This window comes from Pomacea canaliculata, linkage group LG7 (assembly GCF_003073045.1).
Source record: "Pomacea canaliculata isolate SZHN2017 linkage group LG7, ASM307304v1, whole genome shotgun sequence".
Lineage (NCBI taxonomy): Eukaryota > Metazoa > Mollusca > Gastropoda > Architaenioglossa > Ampullariidae > Pomacea > Pomacea canaliculata.
In genome coordinates this window covers 28272224-28286238 of record NC_037596.1, presented here as the reverse complement: position 1 = coordinate 28286238, position 14015 = coordinate 28272224, and the positions used below count along the sequence as shown (strand labels likewise).

The 14015-nt window shown below is 35.3% G+C and overlaps 1 protein-coding gene across 1 annotated transcript; it reads left to right on the top strand.

Moving 5' to 3' along the window:
• Window positions 1–4110: 4110 nt before the first annotated feature.
• Window positions 4111–6882, top strand: LOC112568363. Its single transcript, XM_025245641.1, has 6 exons — window positions 4111–4273; window positions 4664–5050; window positions 5557–5601; window positions 5919–5963; window positions 6257–6310; window positions 6746–6882. Exons 1-6 carry the CDS (start codon window positions 4204–4206, stop codon window positions 6781–6783), a joined length of 639 nt encoding a protein of 212 aa, XP_025101426.1. The 5' UTR covers window positions 4111–4203; the 3' UTR covers window positions 6784–6882.
• Window positions 6883–14015: the final 7133 nt, after the last annotated feature.

The window sequence follows — 14015 nt, the reverse complement described above, 5'->3', positions numbered from 1 at the left end:
TCAAGTAGCATTGTTTTACTCTATCGTGACTTTAGTTAGAAGTTTTTTTTTAAAATTGTTTCTGTTCGTTTGGATACATTGGGAGCAATTGAGTTCGGATGCCTCTAAGCATATGTATTTATATGATAGTTATCATCGTAGAGTTAGAAGTATTAATGTTGATATGTGCCGGTAGTTGAAATGCAAAATGTAGACTTGTAAACATAACAACATTTTTAAAATAGTAAAGTATATTTCTAAAATGTCTAATTAACAGAGTATTAAATCTCCTTCATTTGCTGATACCCTGACAATACAAAAGGAATCCGTGGAGTGGTTTTACCTTTAGTAATCTTATTTTTTTCGTTTCTAATTTCATTTGTTTTTGCTTTTTTTAATTAACAGCCTTTATGCTACTTTTATGTCTAAAATGTAAATAATCAAAATAATAATAAGCAATGATACCTTTTACTAAGATTTACCCATCACATAAAAAACATACTTATTGCGTAAGTATTTTGTATATAAATAATATGATTAAAAACAGAAACATGAATATCTTAGCTACGTGACCATGGGTCCTATGGGCGTATCTAAGACTTTTTTTGACTGATTTCAAAGTTGATATGCTTTACTATGAGTAAGAGAGCTTCACAGTGTTTTTGTTCACTTTTACCGTCAGAAATTTTCGCAAGAATGTATAAGCTAGCACAGCTTTTCACGGATGGCTGGCACATCCTAGTCTGAAGCTGTAAATTATTTGAATTCAACAGTTAATGTCCTATAAACAAGGCTTAAAGCACAGCTGTTAGGTATCAAAACACACGACTTCACTTAAGATGGATTAACAATTTTTTTCCGAGAATCTGCACTTTATTGGGTCACCCTCTGAGATGTCGGTAATTACGATAACCATTTAGAGAATTGGAGATGAAATTTAAAAGCTGACTTAGGATGGAGTTTAATCTCAATCATTCGCATCGCGTTCAAAAAGGTTTGACTATGTGCGTTCTAAGATTTATTCATACACCAAGAAGCATGTGTTTGTGCGCTTGTCCTGTCGGAAAGTTTAGCAAGAACCGTGTTCATCCATTGATCAAGACTTTACTCCTAAATATTTTGGATTAAGCAGTGACTGTGCCATGAATAAGGTATAAACACAGCTTTTATGTAATAAAAGACACAGCTTTACGTGAGAAGCACTTTAAAACGATTGCTTCTTCCTTATAGCATCTATACTTTCACACTTTGTGGTGGCGATTATTCTAGTCATTAATCCGAGAAAACGAGATGAAGCTCAAAAGCCGACTTGAGGATCGACTCCATCACCGGCATCAGGTGCAAGCAGTCACCCACCCACACACACGCACGCATATTAACTCCTCCATCATCGCTGTCACAATCTAAGCTGGGAATATGAAGATGTAAAGCAAATGATCTAAAAAATGTCACTTCTAAATATGGAAAACAAATTTTTAAAAGTTTTATTTCCCGTCAAATCTTACTTTCAACCAGTGTAAACAAACAGTACATTATAGTGGACCAAACTGAATACTTTGTGGTTTTGTTTGTTTGTTTGTTTGTTTGTTGGCAGATATCCGGCGATATAAACCTAACCTGTATTTTCAGCTTTCAAACCCAATCCATTAATTCATTATCCGTTAGCAAAGTAAGTGATTCGCATCTGCGAACAACGAGTGCCGCTACAAGTGTACTACGTGACGATAACAGTGCACTACGTCACGTTTGTACACCATTCACAAGATTGCTAGCCGTCAACACCAACCATAGCGACAGTTCCAGTCATTTGGACGTTGAATATCTACATTTATCATGACAAATTAGCAGTTTTTCAGAACCACGGGAAATGCAGACTGTCAGTGCCCGAATAATATAAACTGTCTCTTTGATTGGTGTGGACTTCTAACGAGATTGTGATTGGCGCATTAACGTGACGTAATACACTGTTATCGGCTATCGTTGATTGCAGGTGAGAATCATAGTGAAAAATAAATGAACGAATGGGCTTTAGAGGCTGAACTTTACAGGATAGGTTTATATCACCGATATCTACTGAAACCCGAAAAAAACCGAAACTGCTCCAGTTGGTCTTTAAACAAGTTTTACTACAAGATCTGAGAATAGTTATTCGTTCTGTCGGCAGAGATCGGCACACCAGCTGTTTCACTTTGCTACATGATCCTTTATAAACAGTCTGTTGTTCTGTCGCCAAGCCAACACCTCTTTGTGTCCATTACCAAAAGGGTTAAAAAATTCTGCTGTTGTCTTTGTATGTGTTTATATAACAATGACAGACGACTTCTCAAGCTAGTTTTTATTGCTGTGTAATCATGGCATCTAACGCCAATATTGAATAATGTTGATCAATATATGTGTGTGGTTTGCTTATAGTTCTGTATATACTGCACGAACTGTAGGCAAACATCAGTCCTTTAGACATTTTTAATTCATGTTGATCTCTTAGTTCCACGCCAACTGTTTCCAGCATTAACCGACTTTCGGTAGTTCTAAAGCTTTAATCCGCGTGTATGCAGCACACCTGGTGTCCAAAAGGGCAAACTTTGAGATATTATTTAGCATCTGAGTGCCATGTCAACATCACGTGATTCTTGTCTTCACGTGTGTCTATACAATATAGTTTTGAGGCTGATTTACCTGTGTTGCTGGTTGCTTGCCGTGATTTCACCTCAGTTGCTTACTCGGTGTAGAACATTAATTTCTCGAAACTAGACATTCTGCTAACAAGTGAGTACAAACGACCCTAAAACCAGAAGAGAAATCATCCAAGATGAACCTGACATGAGCTGTATTTACTCCAGATGGTAATTAGTGTATATGTAATAAGTAGCTTACCATCATTTACATCTTTTCCGTCCCCTTGGATTGTACAGCTGCCAATGGATAAATGCATATACAATTCTAGTTTAACTTTGTAGTTTTTCTCAAGTGTATGTTACACGAGTCCACAATAAAACACATAAAAAAAATATCTTAATAACATAATGACATTGAACCCCCTGCTTGTATTTAAACACTGCCGTTAGAATAAAACCAGTCCACACTGAGTGAATAATATGTATCATTTGCATAATTTGCAAAGAAAAGTCAGCATTATCTTTTCTTCAGATATCAACAGTTTTGGTGATGGCATAACGGTATTTCTAACTGCTGTAACTTTCCGATGACCTCCTCTTGGAGCAAGTGTATGACAAGGTGTACGACGACAGGGGCCGCTACTGAGTAGTGACTACCGCCTTGAGTATTACATCGCTTATCTCGCTTAGAATGCGAAAAACATTTAGTTTCGGTGTACTTAAAGGGAATTTTATTTATCATCACATGCTTTAAAAACCTTCTTGTAAGAAAACTAGCTGAAAAAGTTTAACTACTATAATTACTAGTAACGTAAGTGTGGTAACACGTACAATTTAATATGTTAATTTATTTGTATATGGCTATCTTGTTATTTACAAGTGACCAATTTCTTTTTTACCATGCTTTTTATCTTTCTGGCCTTTTACTCTTTTTTTCACATGATGAAGCGGATCAAGGGAACCTTGATTTGGAGCAACTGTTGCAATGTTATTGGCTTCGTCAACTCACTTGTTGTAGCTAACCTTGCATCCTGTCATCAATCAAAGCAATTTAATCATTTTTTAATTAAAAAAAACAACTAACATTTCGCATTGAACCGAACTTTGACTAATTTTGATCGTAAGTTAAAACCTTTATTATTATGTGTGTGTGTGTGTGTGTGTGTGTGTGTGTGTGTGTGTGTGTGTGTGTGTGTGTGTGTGTGTGTGTGTGTGTGTGTGTGTGTGTGTGTGTGTGTGTGTGTGTGAAAGAATGAATTTTTTACAGCTGTTTTGGCTATATTCTCGCTGCTTACCTTTGCTTAAAAAGTCTCTAAACGCAGTGTATTCACGTTAGTCCTGATAACCACGTTTTCACGCAGTGTTTGTGTGTGTGAGAGTGTTATATACATATACAGCCAACGAAAGTGATAAAGTGACAGACCTACTTGTTCAGTTAATCACGTGACTCATCAAGGGTCAGGTCTGTCTATACCTTATCTGTCATTGTCTCTGTCATCTGTGCTTTCTAAGATAAAATCATACACACATGTCGGGCTCAACGGTGTCCGTAATACACTGTGTTTCTTGTGATCTAGTTTCGTAAACAATCGTTGTTTTAGTTTGTTTCATGGATTTCGTGCGTAAAGTGAAGACTTGTGTGCTCATTGTGTATTATTGCAGTCATTATTTACTAACAGGTAAGTAATATTGCTAACGACATTGCCCGGAGTCGTATCGTGGTAACAGTTATATTTAGTAACATTGTCTTACTATCAGAAGTATGTACCTATGACCTTTATTGACACTCTTTTTTAGTGCACTTCATAAAGTAAAAACTTATTTTCTTAACGTACTATTGTCGGTGTATGAATTGCATTTTATAATTCTTTGTATTTAACCTCGTGTAACAAAATGTACTAAACATGTAAGGCTAGCGCATTTTTATACTCAAGCATATCCGATAGACTGCTAGATGTAGTTTGCTACTATGTAAGAATTTGTATTTACCTACTTTTAGTGATAGGTAAAAACTTACTCTTGGAATGGGAAGTCTGTATAAACAATTTAGTCTGTATGTATTCTTACAGGAGTCATTGGACAAGCTGTTATTACTACCGTGTGCCCGGAGCGTTTTCCACAAGGAGTCGTTAGCACAGTCACCTGCCACATCGACAGAGCGGCTGTGACAAGCGCTGGCTGTCCAGTCCAGCCATCCACTGTGGTGTTCGGGTTGTTGAAGTCGGCGGGTGAGTTCGACACCTTGTGTAGTACCAGCTACCCGGGATCGTGCAGCAGCGCGTCAGACGGCAACTGTGGGTGTGTCAGCAGCGTGGGAGGAACAAACACTTACCAGCTGTTGTTTACAGCAAACGAGAATGAACACAGAGGGGGATCCTTGTCATGCTCCATCAACTGTGCTTCTGTGCCACCACTTTCTACGAATGTCACGGCTGGCTGTCAATCCATTACTGTTGGTAGGTCTATCATCCTCATCCTCATCCTCATCCTCATCCACATCCTCATCCTCATCCTCATCCTCATCATCATCAGCAGCAGCAGCAGCAGCTTTTGTAGAGTTGTTACCGCTGTCTAAAAAGCTGTTAGTAAATAAGAATCTGTCCTAGTTTTTACACTATATTCTGTAAAAGGTTAAAATGTGTAACTGCGGAAAAGAGAGGTAACTTTTAGAAGGTTTCTTGAGATGAGAAATCACGATTTTTCTCTTGCAGTGATTGAAAAAAAGTATTTGTAAATTGTCTGGCACACTCACTTTTACATATTTGGACTAGTTTATGAGTAAGATACAATACAGTCCACGTATTTAATGTACATTTGTGCGCCCACCAATAAGATTTTTCGTTAACTACTTAGTACTTACTTAAGATTTGTTATTCGATATACAATGAGTTAATTAGTCATGAGTTAACTGTCATAACAATGTCTTTTAACTTACTTCTTCATGTTATGATGAATGTCTTAGTGACAACTACCACCACAAAAGAAACAACGGCAACCACAGAAAAAGGTATACAGTTTTAAGTGAATTATAAATAAGTTTCTTTTTATCAGATCTGTTATAGTTATTCGGAACTTGATTTCGACTGTTTTTCTTTCGCCGTAATTTCTTACACTAGCTCATTCTATGTATTTTTCTTTGTATTTCTCTCTTCCACACACACAACACACGCACATGATCAATTACACACACTCTCTCTCTCCACTTTTTCTTTCTCTTCTTCAGCAGTATGCGCTACCTTTATTAAACATTAATATCATTTACCCGAAAATATAGTTTGACATATTCTTTATCTAGAAGGTGAAGCATGACTTCTGTATGTTTAGTTATAACAACCGTGACTACGACAACCACAGCGAGAACCGCAAACGGTATGTCCGTTTACTATTTACTCTCTTGCATTAAAAATGTGGTGCTAAGCCCTGAGAAACTATGTATCTGTGTGTGTGTTTGTTTGTGCGTGTGTTGAGCTTTAAATATATGTTATCAACAGGCAAAGTGTTGATGTTTCCAGTTGTGACTGGTGATATCAAACGATGAGTATGGTTTAGCAGTCATGTTTCTTTTCCTTGAGCAACATTCCTTTAGCATTGTATGTCATTAAGACATACGAAATCCTTCCTGCTGTGTTGAAAGTTGTTGCACATGTACTTTTATGTTGTAGGCACAACAACTACAACAGAAATGAATACAACGACTATTGTAACAACGACTACAGGTATTCAGTTCTTTAGTTTAACATCAGATTTATAGAAACATCTTTACTTTTTATTTTTTAGCGCATAAATATTCAGTAAGCGGAAAATCAAACTTTGCAATACTATTATTTTGTAATGACTGCAATAAAACATTGTTTTTTCATCCTACTCAACACAAAATGTATTAATCTTTCACAGTTATCTACTGTTTAATCTGTGAAGAGCTTTGTATTAGAAGAAGTAGAAGTCCAATTTGTCAATGGTGTTGTTGTTACTAAAATTGTAGTAGCTAAAGTTTTTAAGTATTTTAAGCTAAGGGTTTACATTTAACTCTAGTAAAAAAAAAACAGTATGAACCAATCAGTAACAGAAGCATACATGTAAATAAAAATTTTAAAAAAAGGTTTAAATTGCTTCATTTGTTAACAGTGATCTCATGTTTTGATTTGTTCCAGTACTTCCGGAACCATTGCAGTTGGAACCTGTTGTTTAAAATTTAAATTCTTGTGATATGTTTTTTACAGTAAAGCTATCAAGAATTAAAACTTTTACAAAAGCTAACATAAAGCTAAAAAATAAACATGAAAAAAGTTGCACGTGTCTGAGTCAAAATCTGAACCCACAGCCTACGATCTCCGTGTATTGTTGACAAGCTTACTTTCTTTCTGTCTGTTACTTACTTATGATTGCTACTAGAAAAAAAAACTTTCTCGAAATGCGCATAAACTTAAAAATTTCCAAAAAAGTTTCAATTATTTCACTAACCATCACAATTAATTTTTTTTTGGGTTGGAAGCATGGAAAAGCGTGTGAAGGCGTTAGTGAGCGAGCAAGCTTAGTCAAAGGCAGGCATGAACATCGAAAGTAGACCAATTTCAAAAGCACTCTTATTCATTCTACATTTGGAATAAAGTACAGTCAGCTACTTGACATCCCGTTACAGTTTCAATGAGACTTAGGTCGGAGAGAAGGTGTAGCGAAGTTGGGTTTGATGGGTCGACTCAAACAACAGTCTGGCTTTGAAACACTAATGTGTGGTGCAGGACCTATCTGGACTTCTTTAGTCAAATCGTGGTCACTAGACCCTCGAACACCTTTGTCACGTCTTAAGCTATTCACTAAGCCCTCTCTAATTTACACGCACACATGACCGCGCAAAGAAAACACACAGTGACAGTTAAAGATATTTCTAGGTTTACAATCTAGTACAAAATGAGTTATCTTCCTTTTTATCACTTTCCCTGTATATAACACCTGATAGTCCCACCTAGTCAACCTAAATACTTGTTATCTTTGCCACGACCGTTTCTATATTTCAATATTTGAGCGAGTGTGAAGAAGTGTAAAGGGACGGCACTCAAGGAGCTCGAGTCTCAGATATTTTTTTTTCTTTTTGAGGTTGTCTCTCTTTGACCATTGCGGTCTTCGTGGCTTGTTTGCAAATAGTTACGTTTATATTGGCTTACTATTTACTAAACAGTGTATGCCCCATTATGAGGTTTATTCCCGTCAATGCAGAGTTTACCGTCGTGTCATTATGCAGAATTTAGCTTGACCTGGATAGTTCTCTTTTCCTAATTTTTTTTAAATGTTTCCTTCAATCAGTTTGTCGTGTTTTAATGTTAGATAATTCTTACTGATCTAATATGACCAGAAGTTCATATAAAAATATAAGTGTTAATATAATTTTATATGCATGTAGGCTTGTAGGATATTCTTTATCTCTGTATGCGACTTTCATCACAAAACATGAAACTAAGTATTACTTATGATATTACTGAGAGTATTGCAAAAAGATCTTTTGGATATCCCTAAACTTTTTTTTTGCTTCCTTCTGCACAGAACAAAATATTGAGAATATCACTAACCGTATTACAAAGAATTTCAATCAGGTATGTATGATAATACATGTACTTATTTCACTTATGTTACTAATATTTGTATAGGTCTTTCCACTCTGGACAAAGGATACAGACTGGTTGAGTGATTGCGATGTAGAAACCTTTTTATAGCTGACACGTGGTTTATCAGGCTAAAAGAAATTAGTTTGACTTGTCTTTAAATCGAAAGCTACAAAAGTCAAGATTTGAAGGATCCTCGGTTACATACTTCTCATAACTATGCCCTGTGAGCATTTTGTAACAAAACTTATGTTTTGTAATCGTACTAACCTTGTATTAAGTGATAGATAAAAAATTTTAAATCATTGTACACTGCTGATTCGTGTTTTTAATTCAACCTGTACTTACCTGCCATTATGTTTTAGCACTTTCCAAGGAGGGGATGTGTACACGTGATGTCTTAGAGACTTAGAAAAACTAGTTAAAGGGCAGCTACTCCATTATTTACACTTCAAAAGATGCAGACATTCACTCATAAACAAAAACTTGCATCTATCAATCTATTCATACCCAAATATATAAATTAAACACAATACATATATGCATGCATAAATGCGCAAAGCACTATATATATAAGGATACATATATATATATACTTACAAATCCGATTGTCACCTTTAAGTTTATTGTAGGTCGATAGAGTTTAGTGAAATAGGAATAATCACTCTTTTAAACTAATAAAAATATAAAGTATTATCATTTATTCTTGTCCATTTGCTAAAAGCTTTTTATTTACTTCACTGCAGGAAAAAAACCTTAACCTCAACCTCTTCGGTAAGTACTGAGCTCAAGTGGTCCTCCATACGATTAGCTCGCTACACTTGAGTCCGTTTTTCCTCTCTGTCTTTGTGGTCAAAACCAGTGGCGCCAACAACTACATTGTCTTCTACTTCTACATGGCGATGATACTACTAGTTGATGGCAGTAGACGATAAGAATGAGCGTAACACGCGCCATGTTTAGCATCAATGCACGTGTGGAACAACTAAGGCAAGCAAGCCAGACCCAAATATACAGTACAGGCAGAAAAATAGTGTGATATACACGACATCAAAAGTCATGCCCCCGATTTTCACTGTACTTGTGATAAGTACATAGCCAAGTTCACCACCAACAGACAGCAAAAGAAATATTATAGTTACAGATTCTCATGAACTTTAAGAACGGTGTACTACAATCGCGTCAGAATTATTTATCTCCTCTAAATTGAGAAGAAGCTTTTTTAAATGAAAACAGAAAAAAAACAAGTAAGGGTATAGATAAGTTAAAATTAACGATAATAATGGGAAAAATGATGGAAACAAAACGATAATAAAAGAAGGAATAAAGTAAGTGTGTCGATTGACTGTCAGAAAGACTGAATATGTAACTAATCAACAGAATGAACGGAATAGGAACAACGGCTTGACTGAAACAAACTAAACGACACAAGGTATGACTAAAAAATTGACTGTATTAACACTTGGTGAAGATGATGATAATGATGGATGATGATGGATGATGGTTGATGATGGATGATGATGGATGATGATGGATGATGGATGATGATGATGAAAATTGTTGATTATTAAATTCAGTCGATATTACTGCTCCCTTTGATTACAATGTCTCTCTTCTTTCTTCACCACAATACACGTGCTGATGCACACTCAAGGGCGCTTGTTGAGAGCAAGCATCTTGAAGCTTCACAACATATTGCATTTTATTGTAATTGGCTAGACAAAAAGAAAGGCCTTAAGAGGAGACAACTCTGCGCTCTTTTCTTTTGCCCGCAGCATGGTGAACTGAAGTGTAAGAAGTTTCTTTGCGTTAGCATTTCTGGGAAAAAAAATTAAACAAGCTTACTGAAAATATTTTTTGGCAAAACTAAAAAGATTAAAAACAGAAAAAGGGAGAAAATCTATTTCTTCCCTCTGACAAAATATGATACACCCACGTATGATGCAGTGAGTTACTATTGAAGTTGTCTCGTTGATAATAAAGTCTGAGTACAGACGTGCTGGTGTATTTTCAAGCCTGAATCACTTGACACTGTTTTCGCTGTGTGTTGCCTAAAATAACCCCGCGACTCGACGAGAACTAGAGGACTCTTATCATTTCTAGGTCACCCTTGACAAACAATTCCTCCTCGCGCAGCATAACCTTGACCTAAAGGCTAAGTAACTCTTGGACAAGATTCAGGTCACGGATACATCATCAGATGTTAAGGGCTTGCAAGTAAGGCAAAAAAATATAGTTATACATATATAGCAACTGACCAAACTAAAGGCCTAGAAAGATCTCTGCCTTGTAGAGGACAAAGACCTAAAGATAAGTTAATAAAATGAAAAATCCTATTGTTTTGGTTCTGCTGCTGCTGAAAACAGAGGAAACCAGAAATGTATAGCAGGAGCATTTTTAGTGTTGCTTTATATTACAACACACTATTGTCTACTTGCTCTGACATAATCACATGAGAAGATGACAGACCTCAGGCTAAATCCACATTAAGAAATAATAAGAAAGATTTCATTATAAAAATTTCAATTCCTTAAAAACTAAAATAATCAAACACAGCTCGACTTACATGTTTTAAAACATAGCTGTAACATTTCTTTTTGTAATATAACATAGATATTTATCAGTGTATCTATTTCTTGTTTCGAACCTACAGTCAGATTACTTGTAAATTAGGAATCTTTTATCTTGAATAGCCTTTTAATATTTTGATTGTCATTTATCTGTTGACAATAAAATTACAGTCTGCCTTTAGAAGAATAGTACACTAGTTATGTAACTACATTTAGAGACAAAATGCAAAGTGTTAATCCTGCATCCAAAAGATGATGTGAAACAGAAAGGGAAATTTGAATAATAAACCAATTATATTTCCAACGAGTATGTGACCAAATAAATTTTCCTGTCCAGTTGTATTAGTTCTCCAACGTCTTTACAACTTCACATTTAGTATCAGGTAAGTAAGGTTAGTATTAAAGAGTCAAACACACCGATCTCAAAAAAGATTTTATATTCATACATTACTTGCTTTCACATTTTGCCAAACCCACAGCCTGTTAAAATATGCACTGAAATTTGAAACTAAAAAATATACCGTCAATGATTATTCGACTTAATTATGATATTGTCAGTATGGAAGCTTAGGTCTGAGGTTTAGACAACAGTTTTAGCTTTCTCTAAGTGTATTGACACAGGCGTTTCTTTTGTATAATAAAGAGCGTAGTTTCTCTGTGAACGAGTTTGCTGAATACCTTAACAAGTAATGCTATTTTTTATCTAAACTACAATGATAATGATGCTGTTGTTGCTGCTGCTGCTCCTGCTGCTGCTGCTGATGATGATGATGATGATGATGAGGAGGAGGAGGAGGAGGAGGAGGAGGAGGATGCATAGAACTGTTTATTATGAAATGCAATCTATATTACTTCTCCCTTTGTTTATGTCTCTCTTCTTTCTTCTCCAAAATACACACGCCGAAGCACACTCAAGGGCACTTCTTGAGAGCAAGCATCTTGAAGCTCTTGACAAGTCACTTAGACATCTTGATATTCTCTGTAGCAGGCTTCCTGCTGACGTGCCTTTGCCCGATATTGTGTTTCTATAAGCAGCAGAGTCGCTGCAGCTCTCACATTGATGTGAAGGTCCAGCCATCTTGTGTCATGTCTAGGATTCTTTTCATGATGCTTCTTTTCGTCCCTGGTTTAGGTAAGTATTCAAAGAGTTGACCATGTCTTTTCGCTTTTATTAATTTAGTTAACTAGAAACACCTGTAATAACACTTTATAACTACTATTGTGAAGAATAGAAATTTACCTAACTGCGATTGTACGCACATGCAGCTGCTAACTACTTATAATTTGCAAGACAATTCAGATTTGGCTATATTGTATTCTTATCAAATAAGTGTACTGCCAATGTCCTTAAATTAATTAGACTATTTATCTATCTTTGTTGTGATATTCAAAATTAAAAATCGTTCAGACTAATACAACTCTAAACTAAGTATGTATGTTTACATTTATGGATCATATTTATCTTATATGTATATAATAAATTTGACAAGCAGATGTATAATAAGGACAATTAAGATGTATAAGTTAAAGCTGTACAACTTATCTCTCTCTGAAACATACACACACAAGTCATAAAAAAGATCTGTGCTATCTGGAAGGAGGGGAAGAAAGATATTTTTTCCTGTTTGTTCCTCCTTTTCCCCATCTTCCAAATGCGTCTTTCGTACTAAAATAAATCTTTCTTCAAAGCCGTTTACTATTAACCGTTATAGGTTATGTGTAGTTAAGTATCTTTTATTGCGTTACACTTAATGTTATTTTAGTTATTGATGATGGGCTGTGACACTTGTCTGAAAATGTTAAAATAAGGAAAAGCAAAAATCACATTATATCATTCATTCATGCATAACATACGAGTTAAAGAGCAAGCAATTGTAATTTCTGCTTTTCGTTTTGCTAAAACATATTTTACATAAATGTAACATAAACATGGATACTACTGTAAAAGATGGCGACGTTCTTTTTCTTTATTGTTTCCTTTCTCTAAACAAGTAATCTGTTTGTTTTCACAACTAACAGCGAGTCCGCTAACAGTCCGTCTAGCTGACGGGGACGAAAATGGGGGACGTCTAGAAATATTTTACTACAAAGAATGGAGAACAGTTTCCATGAAAGACTTTGGAAACAAAGAGGCCAGGGTATCCTGCAGGATGCTAGGATTTAACAGGTTTGTCTTCCCCTCAAAGAAAGTTTTGGTCTATATAAAATTAATAACTTATGAACCAATTGTAAAAGACATGTTCTTTTTGTTAACATAACTGTATTATATTGGCCCTGCAAGACAGTATTGACGCTGTTAAACTTTTTTATAATTTACAAGGCAACATTTGCTAAAAAAAAAGTTATATTTTAAGTATCATGCATTTTTTATAGATCAGATAAACTGTCTAATCAAGAAATAACGTATAATTTTTACATCGTCTGTCTTAATCTGTGTTGTAAATATGTATTTCCTGCTGTTCTTGGTGATTTTTTAAAAGCTCTGGGGCAACAGCTGTTGACTCAAGTGTATACGGAGCAGGAACAGGAGAAATTCTCCTTGAAAAAGTAAAGTGTAACGGAACAGAGAGCAGTCTTTTGGAGTGCAACTTTTGATCTTCTACTCCCCAAACGCCAGTCATTCCAAAGATGTCGGTGTTATCTGCAATGAAGGCAGGAAAGAGATTTTTATGACATTGGCTCTCTCTCTCTCTCTCTCTTTCACTCTCTCTCTCTCTCTCTCTCTCTCTCTCTCTCAACTGTATTTTTCTCAGTTAAATTAGTTTTTCTACAAACCCATTTGCTATTACATTACTTGTTACATGCTATGTGCAGTTAGGTATTTTTCATTTAGTTAAAAGTAATGTTATTTTAGTTCTGGATGCTGGGCTGTAAGACTGTCTGACACTGTTAAAATACAGAAAAATAAATATCAACCAATATCATTTACACAAGCAGCACACTACATGTCAGAACACAACCGATTGTGTTTTTAATTGTTTGTAATTTTCTATCAGGTATTGTGATTTTTGTGTTATTTATTTGAATATCTTGTACAATGGCCACGATTTTATGATACTTTGTACTAAGTTCTAAAACATATTATACATGAAAGTCATATAAACATTAAACATAGCTACTGCTCTAATTGATGGCGAAGCTCTTTTTCTTTCTTCCTCACATATTACGGGTGAGGCTGTATGTAATCAAAGAGTTGGTAGAGATGCTAGCATAAATTCAAGCAAAAAAGAGTTTTTATATTAAAAAATATAGTT